The following is a 26,064-nucleotide window of genomic DNA, read 5'->3' on the forward strand; positions in this document are numbered from 1 at the left end:
CTGATGGAGCTGGGCAAAGTAAATCAAAAACCTTCTGGAAAGGATTCACCTTTCTAGAGGCCAGTAAGAACATTTGTGACTCATGGGAGGAGGTGAGAATACTAACATTAACAGGAGTTTGGAAGAAGTTGATTCCAACCCTCTTGGATGACTTTTAAGAGTTCAAGACTTCAGTGGAAGAAGAAACTGTAGATGTGGTGGAAACAGCAAGAGAACTAGAAGTGGAGCCTGAAGATGTGCCTGAATCGCTGTACTTTCGCGATAGAACTATAACAAATGAGTAGTTGCGTCTTAAGATTAGCAAAGAAAGTGGTTTATTGAGATGGCATCTACTCCTGGTGAAGACGCTGTGAACACTGTTGAAATGATGACAAAGGATTTCAATATTACATCAACTTTGTTGATAAAGCAGGGTTTAAGAGGACGGACTCCAATTTTGAAAAAAGTTCTACCGTAAAATGCTATCAAATAGCAACACCACATGCTACAGAGAAATCTTTTGTGAAAGGAAGAGTCAATTGATGTGACATCCTCACTGTTGTCTTATTTTAAGAAATAGCCACAGCCACCCCAACCTTCAGCAACCACTACCCTGATCAGTCAGCAGTCATCAACATTGAAGCAAGACACCCCGCCAGCAAAAAGATTATGACTTGCTGAAGGCTCAGATGATGGTTAGCATTTTTTAGCAATAAAGCATTTTTTGAATTAAGGTATGTACATTTTTTTTAAACATAAAACTATTGCACACTTAATAGACTGCAGTATAGTGTAAATATAATTTCTATATGCACTAGGAATTAAAAAAATTAACGTGACTTACTTTATTGTGATATTCACTTCACTGTGATGGTCTAGAGCCGGACCTGCAATATTTACGAGGTATGTTTGGTCCTGCGCCATCTTCATGATTGTTGGTATGTTTGAGTCCATTGTTGAAACAATTGTAAAGTCCTCTCCAATTTAGGGGGCTTATCTTTCAGCACTGTATCAGATGATATTCTGTTGTGATCCACAGGGTTTTCACTGGCTAATTTTTGGGTATAGCAAAGTGAGGCAAATCTCAGGAAAGCACGGTGCCATTCTGATGATAGGCAGAGAGGGTGTCTAGGTGGGTAGGGAGGAACAACAGAAGATTGCCCCACAGAGCTTTGCCCCCCATCCCAGGGAGCCTAAGAATGTAGGGGGTGGAGGTGCAAAGGGAGCGATGTTAGAAGCGGCTTTGGTAGGGGCCCTGTGGCCAGACCCTAAGACAGGGACCACAGGCCTCAGCAGAGCATGTCAGCACAGCACACCACTTTACACGTTAACAGGGCCAGTGCCAGAGGTCCAGAAACAAGAGCTGCCCAGCCCCACTACATCAGACACAGCAGAGGTTGGCACCATAGATTGAGCCCCTCTCTTCATGGCCTTGAGAATGCATAAGCTTCCATCTGCACCCAGATGCCGTCTTGGCTATGGGGAAAAAAAAACCAAACCAAACCCAGTGCCATTGAGTCAATTCCAACTCATAGTGACCCTATAGGACAGAGTAGCACTGCCCCACAGAGTTTCTGAGGAGCGCCTGGTGGATTTGAACTGCCAACCCTTTGGTTAGCAGCCGTAGCACTTAACCGCTATGCCACCAGGGTTTCCTGGCTATGGGGAAGGGAAGTGGGCAGTAAATCCTGAAAGACTGAACGTTTACCCATAAGGGTCTGAGCTACCTTTAATTAGTAAATGTAATCAGTGAGAATGTAGGATTCAGAACAAGGTTAAGACAGTCATAGAATATAAAGAACCCATTTGCTGTGCATTCTCCTTGTAGTGTGTTAAATTTTGACTCTTGTACAATACTGGTTTTTCCCTCCATTGGATAAAGAATGTATTTCAGGCTCTTCAGTCCTTCAAAGTCACTTCTATTTCTTACTCTGATACTCTCAGCACATTCACTGTGCCTCAGTACCTCTGTTGGAGGTATCCCATTGGATTGAAAACTCTCCCACCTCCCATCCTTGTCAGTCATAACAATTACTCCAGTCAAATTCAGATTTTCACTCCTCCTAGAGTCCTGTCCTGACCCTCTCAGGAAAATTAATTTCTCCTTGTCCCAGTTCCCCATACCTTATTATTATCACACATGTCACAATTATGTATCCATGTCATATATCCCCATCCACTGGAACTGTGAACTCCTATAGAGAAAGAGACCTGTGTGTTACCTATCATTTGATTTCTCACTATACCCAATGCAATAATGTTTTTAGTGTAGGTTGTCAACAAAGCATTTCTGTATGCATTATTTTGATTCTTACAGTGACCCTCTGAATAGGAAGATCAGGTATCATCATTCCCCATTTATAAATGGGCAAAAAGCTCAAAGGAGTTATTTACTTATTCAGGGTTATATCGTGAGTAAAAAAATGTCAGATTAGATCCTGAGTCAATGAGCTTCCATGTCCTGAGTTGCATACTTAGAGCCCATATCTTGGTTTGTAATAGTGGGATTAGATATGGAACCACGACCCCTTGGAGATACGGCTCGTTCCAGGGCTGGTGCACAGTAGGCACCAGAGGAGCCTGGAATACCTTCTTATGCTAGAAAATAAGAAAGTTCTGAAAAACACAAGTACATAATTGAAACATGTCACAAGGACACAGGAGTCAGCATAAAAGGATATCTACTTGCCAAAACTGGGGCAATTTAAACACCAAAATAATTATAGTTTGAGTTACAAGCCATTAGAAAAAATTCAGAATCTATGCATCCATATAGAAGATTGACAGATAGACAGACAGACAGGCAAATAGAAAAATGGAGAAGGAAGGTCTCTTGCCTACAGTAGAATGTTAAGGGCTGACTGGTCAATATGAAGAGAGTGCTAGAGTTGAAAAACCATCATTTTGCAACCATCGCAGTCAAGATTTGCTCAGGCAAGAATTATCAATGGATGCTCTAGGGAAAATTCATATGAGGCAGGTAATTTGCAGGATCTTAAAGTGTCTCCCCACAGATTTCTTATTAGTTTTAAGGGGAAAAATCTGACCACACCCTGACCCAGTGATCAAAATTAACATTGTTAACGAGAAGTGGATGAGCACTGTGTGCCCCCAAAAGTGATGTCCAGGGAGGGGTACAGCATCATTTATGCAGCATGACCCGAATCTACGCATGAGGGAACATGAGGCTATTTCAAAATCCGGAACATTCTAGGAAAAACACACAGGGGGTAGGGTATGGGAAGGTGAGAGACGGACTGTATTCTTCAAAAATGTCAAAGTCATGAAAGACAAAGGAAGGCCATGGAAATGTTCCAGGTTAAAGGAGGCTAAAGAGCCAGGACAACTAAAAGCAACCCTTGACCCTAAACTGGGCCTTGCACTGTATTGGAGGGAGACAAATGCTCCAAAGGACATGTTTGGGTCAGTTGACAAAATTGGTGTAAGGATGGAAACCCACTGCGGTCGAGTGCCCCGTAGAGTTTCCAAGGAGTGCCTGGCGGCTTTGGACTGTCAACCTCTTGGTTAGCAGCTGTAGCACTTAATCACTATGCCACAAGTTTAGGTAAAATATTGTGTCAATGTTAAAATTATGGAAGTTGATAATTGTACTGTGCTTATGTGAGAAGACTTTTTTTTATTGTGCTTTTGGTGAAAGTTTTCAGCTCAGGTTAGTCTCTCATACAAAAATTTATACACACGTTGTTAATGTGACCCTAGTTGCTATCCCCATAATGTGACAGCACACTCCTCCTTTCCACCCTGGATTTCTGTGTCCATTCAACCAGCTCCTATCCCTTTCTGCCTTCTCATCCCACCTCAGGACAGAAGCTGCCCATTTAGTCTCACGTATCTAGATGCACACTCTTTACCAATTATCATTTTATGTCTTGTAATCCAAGGACTCCTATTCTTAAGGAAACACATTCCAACTCATGTCCACCCCATGTGATGCAGAGTAGAACTGTGCTCCATAGGGTTTTTATGGCTGTGACCTTTCAGAAACAACAGATCACCAGGTTCTTCTTCCTCTGGGTCAGTTTGAAATAGTCAAACTTTCAGTTAGTAACCAGCCATTTGCACCACCACCCAGGGACTCTCTCTCTCTCATACAGAGAGAGACAGAGACAGAGAGACAGAGAGAGAACATAAATAAAGCAAATGAGGTAAAATGTTAATAGCTGAATTGAGATAAAGGGCAACAGGGTGTTCTTTGTACTATCCTGATTCTAACTTTTGTGTAAGTTTGAAGTTATTTTCAAGTAAAAAGTAAAAACAATTATCTGTTTTCTCATTTCGAAGTGCTTTGGGGTTTGCCAGTGACAACTAGCTATTATGCTAAACTTTAATTCTATCTGATGTTCAAACGTGACAAGATGCAATTTCTACGCTTCAGGAAACACCTCCTTAATCAGAAACTTCTGGAGGCAGCGCAGTTTGATTTATGGGTACCATGGCCAAGTGTATTTCTGTGTGTGGGGGGGGGCGGTGGTTTTCAGCCTCCTGAGGTCACACCCCACGCGGGCGCACGCATCTCCCGGTGGCTGCGAGTAGCGGGAAGAGTATGACTTCCCATCTTATAAACGCAGGGCCAATGATCAGCTGCAGAGCTGGGACTGGGACCTGCGTCCACCGCGTGTCCAATTTTCTCTAAAGCTTTCCATCCGACCGGATTTCTTTTCTTTTTGAGGCTGTCCCGCAGTCTGCGACCCCCCGCCCCCACCAAAAACCAAAATATCCTTTATAATCTTCAGTTGCCCCAACCCAAAAAACACTGGCTTCAAAAGCACTCCACCCGCCCTGCTTCGGGTTCTCGCCTCTTTCTTAGACGTCTTTGGTTGCTATTATTTAATACGGAGAGCACACGTAGACGCAAAGCCATGGCGCTTCGCCCCGATGCGCGCCCGCGAGGCGGCCTCCCCCACCCAACGTGGCTCACTCCTGGGCTGCGCTACAGCGGATTCCCAACCCCTTGCAGTTGGCCGGGACACGCGGCGCCCCAGCCCACCTGTGCGCATCCCTTCCTCGCTCCGCCCGCCGCTAAAGGAGGGGGCGGGCGCAGGGGCGCGGGCGGAGGGAGGTGCCGGGCGCGCGGAGAGCGCAGAGTCCCAAACGCGGCCGGCCGGGGAGGTGCGTTCTGAGGCCGCTCTGAGGCGGGCCCCGGGCTCCCGGAAGGGCGGTGAGCGCGGGCGGCGGCTCCCGGGCCCAAGTGGCTGCGGCGCCCACGGGCTCGGACCGCCGGAGCGTCCGGCCGCGGGGCGCGGGCCGTGCGAGGGCGCCGGCCGGAGAGAGGGCTGGCTCCGCACCTGCCCGGCCCGGCCCGGCCCATGTTCCTGCCGGCGGGGGCCGGCGCGCTACGGAAGAAGACGGTGGGCACGGCGTGGCCCGCGTCTGGCTGAGCCCGCCGCGCTCTGGCCGCCAGCCCGCGGGATGAGGGCGTCGGCGCTGCGAGCCCCCGCGCTGCTGACCTGCTGCGGCTTGCTGCTCGCCTCCGTGAGTGCACCCCGCGGGCCCGCCACTCTCTCGTCCCCAGTTTCCTTCCTCTCCAAAGAGAAGAGCATTCCTGCCCGGCCAGGTGGTGGTTTCTCTGCCCGCGGTCTGGTGTGGGAGCCGCGCAAACTGCGTCCGGAAGAAAGTAGAGCACCCGAGCGTCGGCGGGCTAGCGGAGCCGCTTGCCGGCCCCAGGGCTCCGGCGCGCCCGCCCGGGAGTCGGGAGAGGTGCGGTTGTTGCCATATGGAGTTCGAGACCTTCTTGAGCCGATCGTGGAGAACCGAGCTCCTCGCGTCTGAGACTGGGAAGATGCATTATCCCCACTTCCCTTTCCATTGCCCTTGATTTGTTAGAAACAAGATCTGATTTGCTTTTCGACACGCTTTAGAAAGATAAAACAGTTCTTGGTAATTTACTCTCGGAGGTGTATGGCGGGCCAGGCCCAAAAGTCCCAGAGCTGTAAAATCCGTCGCTGGGGCTTTCGTGAGGGAGGAAGGGGCTGAGGTCACCTGCGCAGGCTTCACGTTTCAGGGGGAAATTGGAGTTTGCTTTGTCATTAAATACTTCTTCCCACCTCTTCATGCTTATTAAAACCCGTTGCCATCGGGATGAATTGTGACTCATAGCGACCCTGTAGGACGATGGAGAACTGCCCCATAAGGTTTCCAAGGCTGTAATCTTTACGGAAGCCACATCTTTCCCTCGAGGTCATACTTACTGGTTTTTCTTTGTTTTATTGTGTGTCAGACCCAGAGGAGCGGTGGCTAAAGAAAGTTCTAGTTTATATAATTACCCTTTGGAAATATTAGTCCTAATTTTTTGTCTTCCTTTTAAGAAGAAAAGATAAATTGAACAGAAGTTTGCTAAGTGAGCCCACTAATACATTTAGTTTTCAAGAATTGCTCCTTTTATTTGAAGATTGTTAAAAGAACAAAAAGTTGTTTGAATCTTATTTCTTGCTTTCGTCTCTCATAGACTGAAAATAGTGTGTGTGTAGACGTATTATGTGTGTATGTCCCAACCAGGATCTCTGACTGTTGTTGGTTCACATCCTCTCGTATGAGTGTGAAACCCACGATGGAGTTGTTTAGGGACTGTTGTAATTGCTGAGGAGATTGCAACTTTCAGGAGCACATGAACCCACCCCACGCCTATCACCATTGCTAAACTCCAGCCTTTTTTTCCCTGATGGAAATGCTGTGAAAGTAAGAACTGTGATATTAGTTTCAATGGTTTGAAGGAGCTAGTTTGTTAGAACTGTCAGGAATTATTATGGTTAATATGGCTTGAATTTCTTAGAGCTCCCAAAACATGCCATTGCTCTGCATACTACAGCAGTGTCGGCTCTTGCAGTACTTTTTAAATTTGTAACAAAAGATTGTTTTTCTTCTTAAGTTAATATAATTTCCCTAATTCTGAAATTTAAATCATGGACTTCTTATATTTAAAAACAACCTGCTTGAAATCAGAAGTTTCTACGATTGGTAATTGTACGGTAATGAACTAGAAGATACAAACAAATAAAAAATCCTCAGGTTTTTTGGAAATGGGTGTGAAGATTGGAAAATATCTAGCATTAACTTCCTTCGCTTAATTTTGTTAGGAAATTTTATTCCTGGTGAATTCTAATTGGCCTATCTAAATAGAATAACTAAACATAGCCAGAGCACACCTGCAAGTATGATTTTCTTTACTTACTACTTCAGTAAAAGTAAAATTTTGGTCACACACACACAGAGGAAACTTAAGCATTTGAAGGGCAGCTATAGCTTACAGTGTGTGTACTTGTTGGGGCAGGGTTATATAAAAAAGGAGAGCATTGGGCAGTTGAACCTTTGTAAAAATAAAGTTCAAAGAATATTATCGTCTAAGACCCCATGTGTTACAGAGTAGAGCTGTTCCATAGGGCTTTCTTGGCTGTAATTTTTAAGGAAGCATTTCACCAGGCCTTTCTTCCTCAGAGCTGCTAACAAGACTAAAACATTATACAGCTTTGTCTTTTATACAATAAAAAAATAGATGATATTAATAATTATTGGTGTAGCATTTTTAATTCCTATGAGAGACCCTGAAATGCAATCAGCCACCTCATCTTTCATGGACGCCAAAGTGTTATGTCTGACCACTTCTGCCTTTCCTTACTTACTTCTCTAGTTTTTTTGAAAATGTCCTTCACACCAGCTTTTGAAGTCAGAATAATTACAATTTTATCTGTATTCATAGGGTTAAATTTCAAACGTGTACTATAGCCCTTAAAAATAAAGTTATCCTATTATAGCTCTTTCCACTGAATACAGGATTGTCCTTAGATGAGGCGTGTTTGAGTCCAGATATGGTATCCAGTCATTAAGAATGATCCTGTGAGTAAACACTGTATTTACTTGGATCAAATCAAGGGCTATGAAATGGAGGCCTTTTAAATATTAAGAGATTATTGGATTAAAGAGCTCTCTTGCCCCAAATTAGTACTAACAGCATGCAGTGTGTTATGTTAGTAAGTTTATTTACCAGCTCAGAAAAAAGGATATTCTGTTGGGTTTTGTATTTGTTTGTAATACTTCTAAATAAGTGTTAGCTGGAAGTAGTTATAGAACAACGAGTTATATGGCTGTTTTTATTGAACCTTTGCTTGACTTGCCTCTTACTGTGGAATTTTTAGTTATTTCTGTTTCTTTTAATTTTGAATAGGTAAACAGCATTCACCCAGAATGCCGATTTCACTTGGAAATACAGGAGGAAGAAACCAAATGCACGGAACTTTTAAGTGCTCACACAGGAAAATACAAAGGTAAGGTAGGGGGCCTAGTGACTAAGGTTGTCCACAGAGATGGGTAACTGGGCACACAAACATCTCATACTTTTCTTTGATAAACTGATATTTTAAGGTCATTGGCATCTTTAAAAAAAAGCAGTCTACTTTTTTTAAGGAATTAAAAAAAAATTAGCATTGTATTTGAGGGGTTTTCACACAAACCTTTTAAAAGAAAACCTTAATCCTTAACAGATAATAGCAACAGGTACTAAAATGATTTCAGAGGAATTGCTGTGCTTTATAAAAGTAGCTCCAGTTTTACATGGAATGAGCATTGGTCTGGTTTCTAGTATTTTAAATTACATCACAGATGATTTTGGTCCAGTTAAGAACGGTGGAAACTTGCTAGAAAGCAAACAGGAAAATGGGACTTTGTTTTCTTAAAGACAGATCTATCATGAATACAGTGAAGACGCCAATTTCATTTTCCCCAGGTAGACAGAAGGACTGTTGGGACGTTGTGCACTCAAACTAGGCATACTCACAACATGTTTATAAGCACAGAAAGGCTCTGGGATAAGGCCCAGTTTATAAATAGTAGCAAAAACCCTTTGTCCTTTAACTTTCTGTTTTCTCTTTTCTTTGTCATGATTTTATCCTCTTCAAGAAAGAAATTGAAATTCAAGTGAGGCAGTCTGTGACAGGATGTAGTCTCATGCAGGGGCCTTAGACCAGCACTGACTTGATGTGGGTCCTACTTAGGTGTTGTCCAAGGAGGAATGTAATTGGAGTCACTTATGTAATTTAAAGTTTTCTAATAGGCACATTAAAAAAAACAGTAAAAGGAAACATGAGATTAATTTTAATAATATATTTTGTTTAACTGAATATATTCAAATTATTATTTTAGCATGTAATCAATATAACCCGTTGCTGTTGAGTTGATTCCGACTCATAGCGACCCTATAGGACAGAGTAGGACTGCCCCATGGAGTTTCCAAGAAGCGCCTGGTGGATCTGAACTGCTGACCTTTTGGTTAGCAGCCGTAGCTCTTAACCACTATACCACCAGGGTTTCCTGTAATCAGTATAAAAATAATTAATGAGGTAGTTTACATATTTTTATACTAAGTCTTAGAAACCAAGTGTGTATTTGGATTAGCCGGATTTCAAGTGCTCAATAGCCACAAGTGGCCAGAGTACCAAATTGAACAGTGTAGCTCTAGACTGTTAAAATATGTTTCTCTGACCTTCCTGCCCCCTCTTGAGCCTCTGTTTCCTCTTCTGAAAAATGAAATCCCTGGAATTTAAGGTTCCTTCCAGCATTAAAAATCTGTGATTCTGTAGTGCATAGTTCAGATGGCCACATCTTCAAAATTATCTAGTTGAATTCTACCTAGAGACAGGCAAATGAAGTATTTCAGCTCCACAAACACATTTACTGAGTCTCATGTGAAAAGCCATATGCTAAACCTTTGACTGTTAGATGGCTGGATAAGGCATGGTCCTGCCCTCCAGGCCTCTGACCAAAAAAAAAAAAAGGAATTATCATGGCCACAGTTGTCTCTTCTTTTCATCAAAATTTAGAGACCAGGGAAAAGTAAATAGTGAAAAAAGACAACCTAAGGCCTGTAAAATCATAAAGGTGGTGATAGGTAGATCCAGGTCCTGACTCCACGCTCTAGAAGCAGCATCAGGTGAGAGAGAGCTTCCTGCCCGCAGAGAGGGGTGGATGAGAGTGCTGTTGACTGTACCCTTGGTAGAGAACCACTCAGCTGCTGCTTCAAGATTCTGGAATGGGACGTACACCACCGTCACAAGATCATCACTGGACAGTTCAAGTTGTTCCAAAGTCCTGAGGTTGGCCCAAGCCTGCCCACTTACAGCATTTAGTTTCTGGTGGTGATTTTGTCTCCTGGAATAGCAAGGAATGTCACTACTTCTCCCATAGGAGATGTCTTCGGACATTTAAAGGGCTTTATATATATGCTTTACTTTCTGTTCTCCAGACTGAATATTTTCAATTACTTCAATCTTTCTTCATGACTCATTTCCCAGGCCCTTTGCCACAAACTCTGGACACACAAAAGCGCTTCTGAAATGTGGAAATGTAGAGTCTAGAACTGACTAATGTATTCTATACGTTAGGGCAGTGATGGTTCAGTGGTAGGATTCTTGCCTTCCAGGCGGGATACCTGTGTTCGATTCCCAGCCAGTGCACCTCATGTATGGCTACCACCCATCTGTCAGTGGAGGCGTGGGTATTGCTATGATGCTCAACAGATTTCAGCAGAAATTTCAGACTAGACAGACTAGTAAGAAAGGCCTGGGGATCTATTTCTGAAAATCAGCCAGTGAAAACCCTATGAATCACAACAGTTCAATCCACTACCAGTCATGGGGACGGTGCAGGACTGGGTAGTGTTTTGTTTTGTTGCAATGAGGTTGCCATTCACTTCTTTCAGCACGGTTTGTTTTCTTTTTTTTTTTAACATATACTTGACGGGATGGGGTGATGAAAAACTGAGCCGAATCAGATTATTACCTTCAAAGAAGCCTCGAATCTGGTATTTTATAACGTGTCCCTGATGGCAACATGTTGCCAATGCCTTTTGGTAAGCAGGGTTTATGGTGAAAGTGGTCCTTTAATTTGTCAGGAAGCAGGGCTTTGTGTCAAAGGACAGAAGGTTACAGGACTCTTAAGGGAAAACTAGAGAATAGGAATAGCATCATCTACTTAAATCAAACATGACAGTGACAGAAGAGCGATTAAGGACTTATTTCCTAGAGATAAGAAAAAAGTAGATGCAAAAACTACCAGGTAAAGTGGAAATTTGTTGGCTCTAAGCTAGTTGCCAAATAAGTACACTTTTCATTTACTATATGCTTTTTTGGCTTATCATTAAGGCATAGGTGACCTTGGTCCTGTGCTTAGGAACCTGGAACCGCTCCCGATTGTTTACTCCTTGAAATCTACCCCTTGCCCTGGACTTGGCAGCTCAAGCCTTTTGACCGAATAAAACCATCTTCCACGCCACCCAGCCCTCCTGCCGCCCTTCTGTGTACATGTCTAGAGGGTTGCTCACCCCCAGCTGGAGCCCTCCAGTTTCCTGACTAGAATACTCTCCCTTTTCCAGCCTGCTCCATGCTTGTTTTGCACCTTGATTGCGCTGCTTCTATTATGACAGTGAACACTTGCACTCTGGTATTTTAAGCAGGTAAATTGTCTTTTTCAAGTAGATTTTCAGGTACTTGAGGTCAGGGGTTCTGTCTTAGCATTGCACAACATCTGGAGTCCCTGGGTGATGCAATGGTTCACACCCTAAACTGCTAGTGGAAAGGTTGAAGGTTTGAGTCCACCCAGAGCTGCTTCAGAAGAAAGCCTAGGTGATCCGCTTCTGAAAAATCAGCCATTGAAAACCCTGCAGAGCACAGGTCTGCTCTGACACAACAAGGTTTTACCTTGAGGGATCCTGCCTGTCAGGCATCAGTCGATCAGAGGAACCTCAAACTAGGCACAGGCTACCTAGTGGCCAGGGTACAGAGAAGGCTAAAGGAGTGCCCACATCACTGAGTGGCTGTGTTAATAAAGAAGCAAACAATGAATAACAAGAGGGCTGTGGTATGCTCCAGTGTCAGAACAAAAGGGGAGAAATGCTAACCACAGCAGAGGTTACTCTAGGCCCCCTTTGCTTGATCTGAGTTTGAGGGAGTCCCCCAGCATTGATGTGGGGGAAGCTATAAGGGTGATCATCATTCACCCCCTATCTAGATAAGGAAATTGAAGCACTGACATGGGAGAGGACTTTCCAAGGTTCTCACCCAAGTTGGTGGCAGAGCCCAGATCCCTAGATTTCTAAGCAAATGCTCTTTTTACAGAACTCTGTGGGTCATTTTACAGAGGCAGAGGCTGGTTTTAGAAGAGACTGTTTATTCTCTTTAATGTCTGCTGCAAAGGTAAAGGACACCCCTTTGAACATCCCGGGATCAGTCGACAGATTTTACCTAAACCTGTTTTGCATGTTCAGCTTAATTGTTTGCTTGTTCAGCTTAAGCCACCTCTTGGGATAAGAACTTCCATTTTTACTAGATGCTGTACAAGTCATGTTTTCTTTTCTCTGGACTAAATTGATTTCTTTCAAGTTTCATGGCAGTACCTCGTGTTCTTTTATTCTGGTATTTGCTGGATTTCTCCACGTCCATCCGGTCCATGTCCTTACTCATTATATCCCTGGCAGTGACCACTCCATTTTCTGCCATTCCGTGTCTAAACAGGGACTCGTTGTGGAGGCAGCTGTGATGTGTCTCAGTAGAGACTGAGCTGTATAGGATGTTAAAATGTCATGGCCTGGAGCGTTCTCAGATGTCTGCAGCCACTTTAAATATTGTACACACTATGAGCTGCAGTTGGCAGTGCTTTAGTAGCTCAAGAATTAACAGTTAATTTCAAAGGCAGCCATTCTCTCTTCCTAGGAAATTATTAATACAGCTTTTCAAACAATTTGTAATTTACTTATAATGCCTTCCTTCCTTGAAGAGAGGGGAGGATAGACGGGAGAGTGACAGCACTGTTTGAATGGACATTAAGTTTGAGGCTGGGTTGTCTGGGTCACCTGGCACGGCATTGCCCAGTTGGTCCCCAGTGATGTGGGTGGTGACAAGGAAAGTTCTCGTACAGCTCCGCACTAATGCCAGCTGTTCATCTTTCGAGCACTTATCACAGTCCTGCTCCAGCAAGACGTGTGCTTGGTGCTCTGGGTTACTAAAAATACAGACAAGATGGTCTCCTTGCACAAATAAGTGCTATATGGGAATTTGGAGGAGGCGGCAGAATGTTTCTACCTTGGGGGCTCGGGAGGTGCTGGCTCTGACCTGAGTATGACAGATAATAGAATTTGGCTGTGCAGAGAGATGGGAGACACAGGGCCGGCGGAGCAAAGCCGGGGGGAGGAGGATCAGTACGGAGAGCCTGAGGGATCTGGTGGCACTGGGAGCATGGAATGAGTGGTTTGAAGACTGAAAGCAGAGCTGACATACAGAGCTAGGAAAATTGAGACTATAGGTAAGGAGGACCCACTGAAGACTTCTGAAAGGTGAGGCGTTAGGTGGGAGCTCTAGTTCGGGAAGGTTCACGTGGCACTTATTTCTGGGATGGATTAGAGTGATCCTGGAAATGAAGAACCTTGCAAAGTGAGTAACATTTCAGGTGGGAGATGATGAAGATGGTTCATTGCCAAAAGTGATGGAAAAGTGCAGCTGTCAAGGGCCTCGTCAAGTAGGGAGGTGGAGCCAGAAGCCATAATGGAGGGAGATGATGACTGAGAGGTCCTGAGCTGTTAGAGTAGGGTTGTAAACTGCTCTTCAGAAATTTCACAGAGGGAAAAGAAAGTGCAGGAGTAGCTTAGGGCCAAGAAAATGCCTTAGGGTGGGGACTCTTTGAGCAAGTTTTAGAGCAGAAGGAAAGGCCTGTTGAAGAGAGATCAAAGGGTTCTGAGAAAATGGGACATTTTTTGGTAGGAGGTTCTAGAGCAGGAGGAGAAGTGACTAAGGGTGGACAGGAGGATATGGCCTTAGAAGGAAAGAGGATGGAAGGAAGAGAAGAAGGGTGAGCATGTGCAGGGGTTTTTTAATGGGAAAAGAGGCAGTTAAGGATGTTCTTAGAATCCCTGGGTGGTACAAATGGTTAATGTGTTCAGCTACCACCAAAAGGTTAGCGTTTGAGTCCACCCAGGGGTGTGATGATCTACTTTCAAAAAATCAGCCATTGAAAACCCTGTGACACAAATGGGGTCACCATGAGTTGGACTCAAACTCAATGGCAACTTTTTTTTTAATTGTATGACCTCAGTCTGGTAAGGAATAGAAGGCAAAGTCATGTGTGCTGAGGGTGCTCTGGGGCATGAGGAGACCAGAGGCTTGATACAACTCCTGAGGGTGGGATAGGGAGCTAGTGAAGGTGCTGGAACTGTGCCTAAGGTTGCTGATTGGTGCAGTCATTTTAGGGGGTCCAGGGCTGCTGTGCCAGACCACAACTAACTTGCCTTAGGTCTTTGGACACCAGCTACACTCCTCTCACTACACCCTAGGTGGTGCTGTTTTGTTCCCCGACAATGAGACCTTTATCAACAGGAATTGTTAGACTGTCTAGGGAAACAATTCCATTCACAGTAACATCTAACAGAATAAAATACCTAGCCTTAAATTTAATCAGGAAGGGAAAGACTTGTTTGCTAAAAACTGTAAAATCTTACTGAAAGAATTTAAAGAAGAACTAAATAAATTGAAGGACTTTCTGTGTGCATGCATTGGAACGCTTACTATTGTTAAGGTGTCAGTACTACCCATAACATTTTATAGATTCAGTGCAGTCCAACAACCTTCTTTGCAAAAATGGAAAAGCTAATCCTTAAATTTATATAGAATGACAAACCAAAACCCAAACCAAACCCATTGCTGTTGAGTCAATTCTGACTCACAGCGACCCTATAGGACAGATTAGAACTGCCGTATAGGGTTTCCAAGGCTGTAAATCACTACAAAAGCAGACAGCCACATCTTTCTTCCAAGGAGCAGTTAGTGGGTTCGAACTGCCAACCTTTTGGTTAGCAGTTGAGGGCCTAACCACTGCCACCAGGCCTTCTAGAGAATGACAAGGGGACCCAAATCTTGAAAAAAAAAAAAAAATAGGAGGACTCACTTACTGATTTCAAAACATTTTCTAAAGATTACCTAGGACCTAGAGGAGCAATGCTGGGCTTGATCTTTTGTTAGGTTAGTCTACATGCAGGATCAGGCCAGGTAGAGAATCACTCAGGGAAATTGCTGTCCCTTCTGCTGTGTTGTGTGTGAGGGGTGATTTGTCAGACTTGTCATAACACTAGCAGATACGTGTTTTGGAACGATCCTGGGAAGTCACCCAAGTCCTTATCATAAATCTGTGGAAGATTGTCTTTGGAATAACATGTATGTTTCCTGATGCTTTGAGTCCTAGCGTTCTCCTGGCTTTCTGAATGTTCATCATCTCCAGAGTGGATGAACGTGCGAGGCAGGCCTTTCCTGCAAAGCATCCTGCAAGTCTACTCTAGTCTTGAAGTTCATATGGAGCCAAGAACGACCCAAGTTGTGGCAAACGTTGGAGCAAAAATATATATATATATATATATATTTTATTTTTTAAATTTTTTTTTGGAGGGGGAACTTTTAGTGTATGAACAGTGACTGTCTATAAAAGATAATAGTAGCAAAATTCTGGATGGGTGAAATATGCAAACATTTTGTGGACAATTTAGCGTACTCATCATTTTCCTTAAATGGACGTCATTTTATGAAGCTTTTATCATTGTGTAATATTATCGAGTAACCACGGTATGGGAAGGGACCCTAAGGGCACTGAAGATGGGGGAGAGGCGTGGAAATTCTATTTCTGTCTTTGAGATATTTGCCATCAGTTCTTACTTGTTAGGTAACAATCGCTGGGAAGGCATCTAAACCACGTATATTGATTGATTCAAGTTCAGTTTAGAGGATATTTTGATATTTGGGTTTTATTGGATTCAGTATATTTTAAAAATATGTAGGTTCAGGCGGTATCTCTACATGCCACTTTGAAAAATCTTTTGGTTCTGTTAACAGATTTGGTTAATTCTTTTTTTTTTCTTCAGTTGTACATGTATGTGTAATGAAGCACTTGGCCATTTCAGAATTTCTCACGTGTGTGATTTAGTGACATTAATTGTGTTAATCATGTTGTGAAATTGTCACTATTTTTTGTTTCTGAATTTTTTTTATCACCCTTAGCAGAAGCTCAGCGTTCCCTAAGCAATGAGTCCCCCTTTCCCCCTCCCCCCTGCCTGCCCCACTAATAAACTTAGGGATGTATACACTTGCTTGATCTAGATATTTCATATAAGTGGAATCATGCAATATTTGTTCTTTTATGATTGACTCATTTGACTTGGTATAATGTTTTCAAAGTTCATCCATATTGTAATGTTTATCAGGACTTTAATTCCCTTTATGGCTGAGTAATATTCCATACTGCGTCTCACATACTTTGGACATGTTGTCAGGAGGGATCAGTCCCTGGAGAAGGGTGTCATGCTTGGTAAAGCAGAGGGTCAGTGAAAAAGAGAAAGACCTCAGTAAGATGGATTGAGACAATGGCTGCAGCAATGGACTGAAGCATAACAATGGGAGGGTGGCACAGCACAGGGCCATGTTTTGTTCTGTTGTACAGGGTCCCTGTGAGTCAGAACCAACTTAACCACACCTAATAACAACAACAACAGTATTCCATATGCACATTTTGTTTATCCCTTCATCTGTTAATGGGCATTTAGGTTGTTTCCACCTTTTGGCTTTTGTGCATAAGAAAAAATGTCTCCAGCTTATCTACAAGCTATGTTAAATCATTAACAAACTGCAGTTTATTGCTTGAACAATGTATCGTATAGTTTTAATTGGTGTGAGCAATTAGATTATTATCACACCCCAAACTTTTTCTGTTAAATCTCTTTTAAATCATTCCTTCAATTTGTCATTGTGGCTAACTAACACTGTTTCCAATGTTTGGTCATCTTTCACCTAAACTGATTGTCTCCTAAGAAAAATCCATTCTCATTTTTGTGCTCTCCAGCACATATCCCTTTTATTAGTTTTGACAGGCTATTGATTTTGGTATTTTCCTCAAAAAACTCCTTTCCACTCGCTTCCACCAATAGCAATTATTGTCATCACTCCTAATTAAAACATTGCTAAAACGGCATTTGGCACTGTACCCAGCTAAGCTAATGCATAGATGTTGCTTTCCTTATCTCCCTGGCAAACACTTTCAGAACAAATGATGAGAATATGCATTCTTGGAACAAAACAAAAAAAAAAAGAAATCCTTCATTTAGTAGAACTTGTATCATCATTAATTTGTATTAATGTCTTAGGTATCTACTACTGCTCTAAGAGAAATATCACAAGTGGATGGTTTTAACAAAGAGAAACTTATTCTCTCGCAGTCCAGTAGGCCACAAGGGCAAATTTAGGGTGTCAGCTCCAGGGGAAGGCTTTCTCTGTTGGCTCTGGAGGAAAGTCCATGTCATCAGTCTTCCCTTGGTCTAGGAGCTTCTCCACGTGGGAACCTCAGGTCCAAAGGACATGCTTTGCTCCTGGCACTGCTTTCTTGGTGGTCTGAGGTCCCCATGTTTCTCTGCTGGCTTCTCTCTTTTATATCTCAAAAGAGATTGGCTTAAGACACTATCTAATCTTGTAGATACCATCAATATAACTGCCACTAATCCATCTTATTACATCATAGTGACAGGATTTACAACACATAGAGAAATCACATCAGGTGATAAAATGGTAGACAGTCACGTAGTCCTGGGAATCATGGCCTCACCAAGTTGACACATATTTTGGGGGGACACAATTCAATCCATGACAATTAATGTTTAGAAAAACTGGGATTCTGTAGCATGTATGAGTAAGAGTAATTGACCCTCTGAACAGGCAGCATTCAAAGATGTCAAAAGAGGAAATCCAGACCCAAAAGAGGAAACTGAAAAGAAAAATTTAGGAGCTTGGAGGATGGGCCAGTATTTCAGCAATCTCCAGATCCAGTTAAAGGTTTACCAGAGTAACCCTGTCCAGCTTCCATAGGGCTGTGAAATCTGAGCCCACTTGATACTACAGCCAGCTTCTCGAGTGTTTCTGTCAGTTTCTGTACAGCCTTGTTTACAGTACATGCTCAGACAAGAAAGGCATGGAATGCAGTTACTAGAATAGCAATGCCCTCTTTGTACCAGGGTTCCCTGATGGGGCGGGCATAGACAGCCAACAGTTGCTCAGGTAGAAACTGCCACATCTTAACTGTGTGCACCCTGAGCTGAGAAAATAGTAAAAGATATCCTGAGTCCTTATTACGGTGCAGCCAACTCAGGCCTCTGGGAAAGGATAGCAAAAAATGTCCAGGCTGATACCAAGTGTTCAGAAGTACTATTATTTTGTGGGACAGGGCCTCTCTGAGCAGAAATTCACTCCAAACAAGGTTGTTGTATTGCTGTTAGGTGCCATCAAAGTGGTTGTAACTCATAGTGAGCCTATGCAAAGCAGAAAGAAACATCGCCTGATCCTGCACCATCCTCACAATCACTGCTATGTTTGAGCCCATCGTTGTAGCCACTGTGTCAGTCCAACCCACTGAGGGTCTTTTTCAGTGACCCTCTACTTTACCAAACATGATGTCCTTCTCCAGGGGCTGGTCTCTCCTGAAAACATGTCCAGAGTAGATAAGATGAAGTCTCACTATCCTTGCTTCCAAGGAGCATTCTGGCTGTACTTTTTCCAAGACAGATTTGTTCTTTCTTCTGGGAGTCCATGGTATACTCAGTATTCTTTGTCAGCACCATAATTCAAGTGCATCAATTCTTCTTCGGTCTTCCTTGTCCAGCATTTGCACATATACAAGGCAATTGAATATACCATGGCTTGGGTCAGGTACGCCTTAGTCCTCAAGGTGACGACTTTGAGCACCTTAAAAGAGGCCTTTCCAGTAGATTTCCCAGTACATTACATCATTTAATTTGTTGACATCTACTTCCATGGATGTTGATTGTGGGCCCAAGTAAAATGAAATCCTTGACAGCTTCAGTCTTTTCTCTGTTTATCATGATGTTGCCTATTGGTCCATGTCATGGATTGAATTGTGTCCCCCAAAAATATGTGTATCAATTTGGCTAGGCCACGATTCCCAGTATTGTGTGATTGTCCACCATTTTGTCATCTGATGTGATTTTCTTATCTGTTGTAAATCCTGCCTCTGTGATGTTAATGAGGGGGGAATATCTTGAGCCAGTTTCTTTTGGGATGTAAAAGAAAGAAGCGAGCTGAGAGACAGGGGGACCTCATACCACCAAGAAGCCAACACTGGGAGCAGAGCGTATCCTTTGGACCCAGGGTTCCTGCATGGAAAAGCTCCTAGTCCAGGGGAAGATTGATGAGAAAAACCTTCCTCCATAATCGCCAGAGAGAGAAAGACTTACCCTGGAGCTGACGCCTTGATTTTGGACTTCTAGCCTACTTTACTGTGAGGAAATAAATTTCTCTTTGTTAAAGCCATCCAATTTTGGTATTTCTGTTATAGCAGCACTAGATAACTAAGACAGTCCAGTTGTGAGGATTTTTGTTTTCTTTATGTTGAGGTGTAATCCATACTGAAGGCTGTAGTCTATGATCTTCGTCAGTAAGTGCTTCAAGTTCTCTTTGCTTTCGGTAAGCAAGGTTGTGTCATCTGCATATTGTAGGTTGTTAATGAGTCTTCCTCCAGTCCTGATGTCATGTTCTTTTTCATATAGTCCAGTTTCTCGGATTTTTTGCTTAGCATATGTCTTAGTTATCTAGTGCTGCTATAACAGAAATACAACAAGTAGATGGCTTTAATAAAGAGAAATTTATTTTCTCACAGTCTGGTAGGCTAGAAGTCCAAATTCAGGGTGTCAGCTCTAGAGGAAGGTTTTCTCTGTCTGCCCTGGAGGAAGGTCCTTGTCTTCAGTCTTCCCCTTGGACCGGGAACTTATCTGCACAGGGACCCCTAGTCCAAAGGACGCCATCTGCTTCCAGTATTGCTTTCTTGGTGGTATAAGGTCCCTGATTCTCTTCTTGCTTCTTGTTCCTTTTATCTTGTGTAAGATAAAAGGTAGTGCAGGCCACACCCCAGGGAAATTCCCTTTACATTGGATCAGGAATGTGACTTTAGTAAGGATGTTACAATCCTACCCTAATCCTCTTTAACATAAAATTGCAATCACAAAATGGAGGACAACCACATAATACTGGGAATTGTGGCCCAGCCAAATTGATACACACTTTTTGGGGGGACATAATTCTCATACACATGGAATAAATATGGTGCAAGCATACAACCGTGATACAAACCTTTCTGATTTTAAACCATGCAGTACCCCATTTGTTCTATTCAAATGACGCCTCTTGGTCTGTGTATAGGTTCCACATAAGCACAATTAAGTGCTCTGAAATTCCCATTCTTTGCAATGTTATAGATAATTTGTTATGATCCACAGAGTTGAATGCATTTGCGTAGTCAGTAAAACAGAGGTAAACATCTTTCTGGTATTCTCTGGTTTCACCCAAGATCCATCTGATATCAGCAGTGATACCCCTCATTCCATATTGTCTTCTGAATCCGGCTTGAATTTCTGGCAGTTCCCTGTCAGTTTACTGCTACAGCCACTTTTGAGTGATCTTCAGTAAATTATTACTTGCATGTGATATCAATGATACTGTTCGATAATTTCCACATTCTGTCGGATCAACAAATAGGGATCTCTTCCAGTTGGTTGGCCAGGCAGCTGTCTTCCAAATTTCTTGGCATAGGCAAGTGAGCATTTCCAGCACTGCATCCATTTGTTGAAACATCTCAGTTGGTATTTTGTCAATTCCGGAGCCTTGTTTTTCACCGATGTTTTCATTGCAGCTTGGACTTTTTCCTTCAGTACCATCAGTTCTTGATCATATGCTACCTCCTGAAATGGTTGAACATCCACCAGTTCTTTTTTTGGTATAGTGAATGTATGTTTCTTCTATCTTCTTTTGTTTCTTCCTGCATCATTCAATATTTTGCTGGTAGAATCCTTCAGTACTGCAACTTGAGGCTTGAATTTTTTCTTCAGCTCTTTCAGTTTGAGAAATGCCAGGTGTATCCTGCCCTTTTGGTTTTCTAACTCCAGGTCTTTGTACATTTCATTATAATAGTTTGTCTTCTGGAGCCGCCCTTTGAAATCTCCTGTTCAGCTCTTTTACTTCATCATTTCTTCCATTTGCTTTAGCTACACTGTGTTCAAGAGCAAGTTTCAGAGTGTCTTCTGACATCCATTTGGTGTTTTCTATCTTTCCTGTCTTCTTAATGACTTTTTTGTGTGTGCGTGCTTTAGGTGGAAGTTTAGAGAGCAAATTAGTTTATCATTCAACAGTTTATATGCAGATTGTTTTGTGATATTGGTTTCAGTCCCTGCAGTGTGTCAACACTCTCCCCTTCCACACCCCAGTCACCTGTTTCCATCCATCTGTTTTTCATGTCCCTTCTTGCCTTCTCGTCATTGCTTTTAGGCGAGTATTGCCCTTTTGGTCTCATATATGTGATTGAATTAAGAAGCACATTCCTAATGTGTTGTTTGTTTTGTAGACCTATCTAATCTTTGTCTGAAGGGTAGACTTCTCTAGTGGCTTTAGTTCTGAGTTAAAAGGGTATCCAGGGGCCATAGTCTCAGGAGTTCTTCCAGTCTCTGTCAGACCAGTAAATCTGGTCTCTTTTTTGGTGAGTTTGAATTTTGTTCTACATTTTTCTCCTGCTCTGTCTGGGATTGTCTTTTGTGATCCCTGTCAGGTGGTTGGTGGTCGTAGCTGGGCACCATCTAGTCCCAGGCTCAGGCCGGTGGAGACTGTGATACTTTTGGTCCATTAGTCTTTTGGACTAATCTCTCCCTTGTGTCTTTGGTTTTCCTTATTCTCCTTTGGTCTGAATGGGATGGAACCAGCAAATATGTCTTAGATGGCCATGCACAGGCTTTTAAGACCCCAGACACTACTTACCAAAGTAGGATGTAGCACATTTTCTTTATAAACTGTTGTTTTAAATAATCTTTATTGTGCTTTAAGTGAAAGTTTACAAATCAAGTCAGTCCCTCACACAAAAATCCATATACACCTTGCTATACACTCCCAATTACTCTCCCCCAATGAGACAGCCTGCTCTCTCCCTCCACTCTCTCTTTTCATGTCCATTTTGCCAGCTTCTAACCCCCTCCACCCTGTTTATAAACTTTTTATGCCAGTTGACCTAAATGACCCCCATGACATGATCCCTAGCCCTCAGTCCCACTAACTCAGTCACTGAGGGTGTTTGGATGTGTCTGTGAAGCTTCTGTGACTTTGCCTTGGTCGAGTTGTGCTGACTTCCCCTATATTGTGCACTATCTTTCCCTTCACCAAAGTTAATACTTATCTACTATCTCCTTAATGATTTCCCCTCTCCTATGCTCCCCTCCCTCATAACCACCAAAGATTGTTTCTTTCTGTGTAAACCTTTTCTTCAGTTTTTTTAGTAGTGGTCTCATACAGTATTTGTCCTTTTGTGATTGACTTGTTTCACTCAGCGTAATGCCTTCCAGATTTATCCAGGTTGTGAGATATTTCATGGATCATCATTGTTCTTTATTGTTGTATGGTATTCTGTTGTGTGCATTAGTGTAATTTGTCCATTTGTCTGTTGATGGGCACTTAGGTAGTTTCCATCTTTTTGCTATTGTGAATAATACTGCAGTGAACATGAGTGTGCATATGTCTATTTGTGTGATGGCTCTTATTTCTGTAGGATATATTCCTAGTAGTGAGATTTTTGAATTGTATGGTATTACTCTTTCTAGCTTTTTAAGGAAGTGCCATATTGTTTTCCATAGTGGTTGGGCCATTTTACATTCCCATCATAATGTGCATAAGAGTTCCAATATCCCCGCAACCTCTCTAACACTTATTATTTTCTGTTTTTTTGATTCATGCCAGTAATGGCGGAGTAAGATGGTATCTCTTTGTAGATTTGATTTGTATTTCTCTAATTGCTAGTGATTGTGGGCATTTACTCATGTGTCTGTTAGCTGCCTGAATGTCTTCTTTGGTTAAGTGACTGTTCATATCCTTTGTCCAGTTTTTAATTGGATTATTTGTCTTTTTGTTGTCGAGGTGTTGCAGTATCTTGTAGATTTGAGAGATTAGATCCTTGTGGGATAGTCAAAAATTTTTTCTTAGTTTGGAGGTTCTCTTTACTCTTTTGGTGAAGTGTTTTGATGAATATAGTGTTCAATATTTAGGAGCTCCCAGTTATTTAGTTTATCTTCTGGTACTTGAGCGTTGCTAGTTATGGTTTGTATCTGTCTTAGTTATCTGGTGCTGCTATAACAGAAATACCACAAGTGGATACCTTTAACAAAGAAAAATTTCTTATCTCACAGTCAGGTATGCGAGAAGTTCAAATTTAGGGCATCAGCTCCAGGGGAAGGCCTTCCCTGTCTGTCAACTCTGGAGAAATGTTCTTGTCATCAATCTTTCCCTGGTCTAGGAGCTTCTCAGCACAGGGACCCCGGATCCAAATGACACAGTCTGCTCCTGGTACTACTTTCTTGGTGGTATGAGGTCCTTTGGTCTCTCTGCTTGCTTCTCTCTTTTATATGTCAAAAGAGATTGACTCAAGACACAACCTAATCTTGTAGATTGAGCCCTGCCTTATTAACATAACTGCCTCTAATCCTGCCTCATTAACACAGAGGTAGGATTTATAACACATTGGAAAATCACATTAGATGACAAAATGGTGGACAGTCACACAATACTAGGAATCATGGCCCAAGAACCAGAGGTCAGATGAACAGGAGCCAGCTGCAGAATCTAGCATGAGCAAAAAGCCTCCGAGTCCTAACACAATGTCTGCTTATATTTGATACAGGCCACAAGCTCAAGGAAACTCCCTTTCAACTGATTGGCTACTCACAGCAGATCATATCATAGGGGTGATCACATATCAAATCTCAACAGGGAAGTGACCCCAACATTATACGACTGCCAAAACATTGAGAATCATGGCCCAGCCAAGTTGACACACACTCGTAACCATCACACAGTTTCTGCTGAGTAATCAGAGCTTCATCTAATTGTTTTCTCTTTGTGACTTTATTTTTCTAGAGCTGCTTTAAGGATTCTTTCTTTGTCTCTGGTTTTGGCAAGTGTCATTATGATAAGTCTTGATGATTTTCTCTTGGGGTCTTTCTTATATGGGATTCGTAGAGCTTCTTGGATGGTCAGCATTTCTTCTTTCATGATATTTGGGAAGTTTTCTGCCAGCAAATCTTTAACAGTCTTCTCTGTGTTTTCCATTTTTTCCTGCTCTGAAGCTCCAGTAACGTGAGTATTTTTGCTCTTGATTGTGTCTCACTTAATTCTTAGGTTTTTTTGATTTTTCTTCATTGTTTTCTCAGATTTTTCTTCAAAGTGGCATACATGGATTTATCTTCAGTCTCACTGATTCTGTCTTCCATTATTTCTAATTTGCACCTAAAACTTTCTATTCAGTTGTCTGTTTCTGAAATTTTGTTGTTTATCTTTTGGATTTCTAGTTGCTGTTTTTGTATGATTTCTAATTATTTTGACATTTTGTTCTTTTATTATTTTGCTGAATTCTGCTATTGCTTTGTCTGTTTTCCTTGATTTTAGCTATGTTTTCATTGGCTCTGTCTGTTTTCCTTGATGCCTTTACTTATTTCTTAGAGAGTCCTACATATTAGACTTTTAAATGCCATATCATGTATTTTCACTGCTTTTTCTTCTACCGGAAGTTCACTTGATTTTTCATTTTGGTCGTTTGCTGGAGCCATCTTGTCCTGCTTTTTTGTATTATTTGATATTGTGTGCTGTCTCTGCGACATTGAGGTATTATGTTGTTTAATTATTGATTATGTGTTCATTTGTTTCATACTGCAATTTTATTTTGTTTTGATATGTCAGAGCAGGCGAGCCAGGCATGTTTTGCTGCTTTCTTATCTATGAGTGCGATAGTTCTCAGCATCTTGTCTGGGTAGGCAGGGCAGCAACAGGCAGGGTGAGGCTGCTTTACTATATACTGGTGTAGTGAGGTGGCTGAGAGGACTGAGCAGGCACTGTCTTCTGATGTTGGTCCAGTAGTGTGGGAGCTTTTCCAGCCCCTTGCTAGATGGGTGTAGGTGTCAAATGGGGAGTGGTGCAAGCTCGCTTCCCACCATTCAGCAGCTGGTCAGGTGGTGCGAGGGGAGGCACTGTGGCCCACCGTGGTGCCTAGCCTGAGCACTGGGTTGCTTTGGCCATGGTGGTATGTCAGGGGCTGGTGGAAGGCGGGGGGGGTGGTGTACAAAATTAGATGAAGGGGAGAAAGAAAAGGGATAGAAAGAGTAAAAATAAAGTAGCCCACAAATGGGGACTGTGCAGGCCTGGAAGCCAAGATGAAAGTGGGGTAGGTTACATATCAGGCTAAGTGGGAGGTAGCAAAAATAAAAACGAACGAAAGAAAGAAAAAGTGGCAGTGTGATGGAGGCGGGGCAGACCCAGAGCAGCTATAGGCTGGTGGCTGTCCAGATGTGGCAGTGTGGTGGGGTCTGGCAGCAGGAGGGGGAGGAGCCATCCAGAGCTAGGTCTAAGGAAGAAGGAAAAAGGAGAGAGAGAGAGAAAAAAAAAAACTGTCAGCGGGGTGGGCACCAGTAAGTGGGGGTTGCATAGACCCAAGGTCCAGTTTCATGAGAGAGGATGTGATGTGCAGAACTATGTGGGAGGGACAGAGAAAAAAGGAGAGAGAAACAAAAGCAAAAAAAAAAAAAAAAAATGGTGACGTGATGTGAGTTGGTGAGTAGAGGTGAGATAGACCCTGGGCAGCTGTAGGCCACTGGCTCTCTAGCTGAGGCAGCGAGGCATGGCCCAGTAGGATGGGATAGGGGTGGTGTATGGGACTAAGTGGGAGGGAGAAAGGAAAACAGAAAAGAAAAAAAATGGCTGCATGGCAGGAGGTGACAGTTGGGGGCAGGACAGACAGTGCAGGGAGTCTGTGTGCCAGCAGCTCTCTAGCTGAGCGGTGCAGCACAGCCCATGAAGAAGGGGCAGAGGGAGTGCATGGGGCTAAGTGGGTGGGAGAAAGAAAAGGAAGGGAGGTTAAGACAGAGAAGAAAAAAATGTAGGGCTGAGGGGACCAGCTATTGTGGGGGAGAAAGTGTTTGGTTGTATTCAGGAAATTTCTTAGCTTTTGGTTTAGTCCACTTGGGCT

The 26,064-nt window shown here is 42.8% G+C and overlaps 1 protein-coding gene across 2 annotated transcripts in view; it reads left to right on the top strand.

Moving 5' to 3' along the window:
• The first annotated feature begins 5,061 nt into the window (after window positions 1–5,061).
• The window catches only part of VIPR2 (vasoactive intestinal peptide receptor 2), a 304,659-nt gene continuing 283,656 nt past the window's right edge, over window positions 5,062–26,064 (top strand). For both annotated transcript variants that reach the window (XR_007517032.1, XM_049881685.1), the window contains exons 1-2: window positions 5,062–5,472; window positions 8,159–8,258. Coding sequence is in view for 1 of the 2 variants with exons in the window: in XM_049881685.1 (XP_049737642.1) it covers window positions 5,410–5,472; window positions 8,159–8,258 (163 nt within the window). In the remaining variant the exon portion in view is untranslated. The remainder of the gene's footprint in view (window positions 5,473–8,158; window positions 8,259–26,064) is intronic.

Source organism: Elephas maximus, chromosome 4 (genome assembly GCF_024166365.1).
Source record: "Elephas maximus indicus isolate mEleMax1 chromosome 4, mEleMax1 primary haplotype, whole genome shotgun sequence".
Taxonomy (NCBI): domain Eukaryota; kingdom Metazoa; phylum Chordata; class Mammalia; order Proboscidea; family Elephantidae; genus Elephas; species Elephas maximus.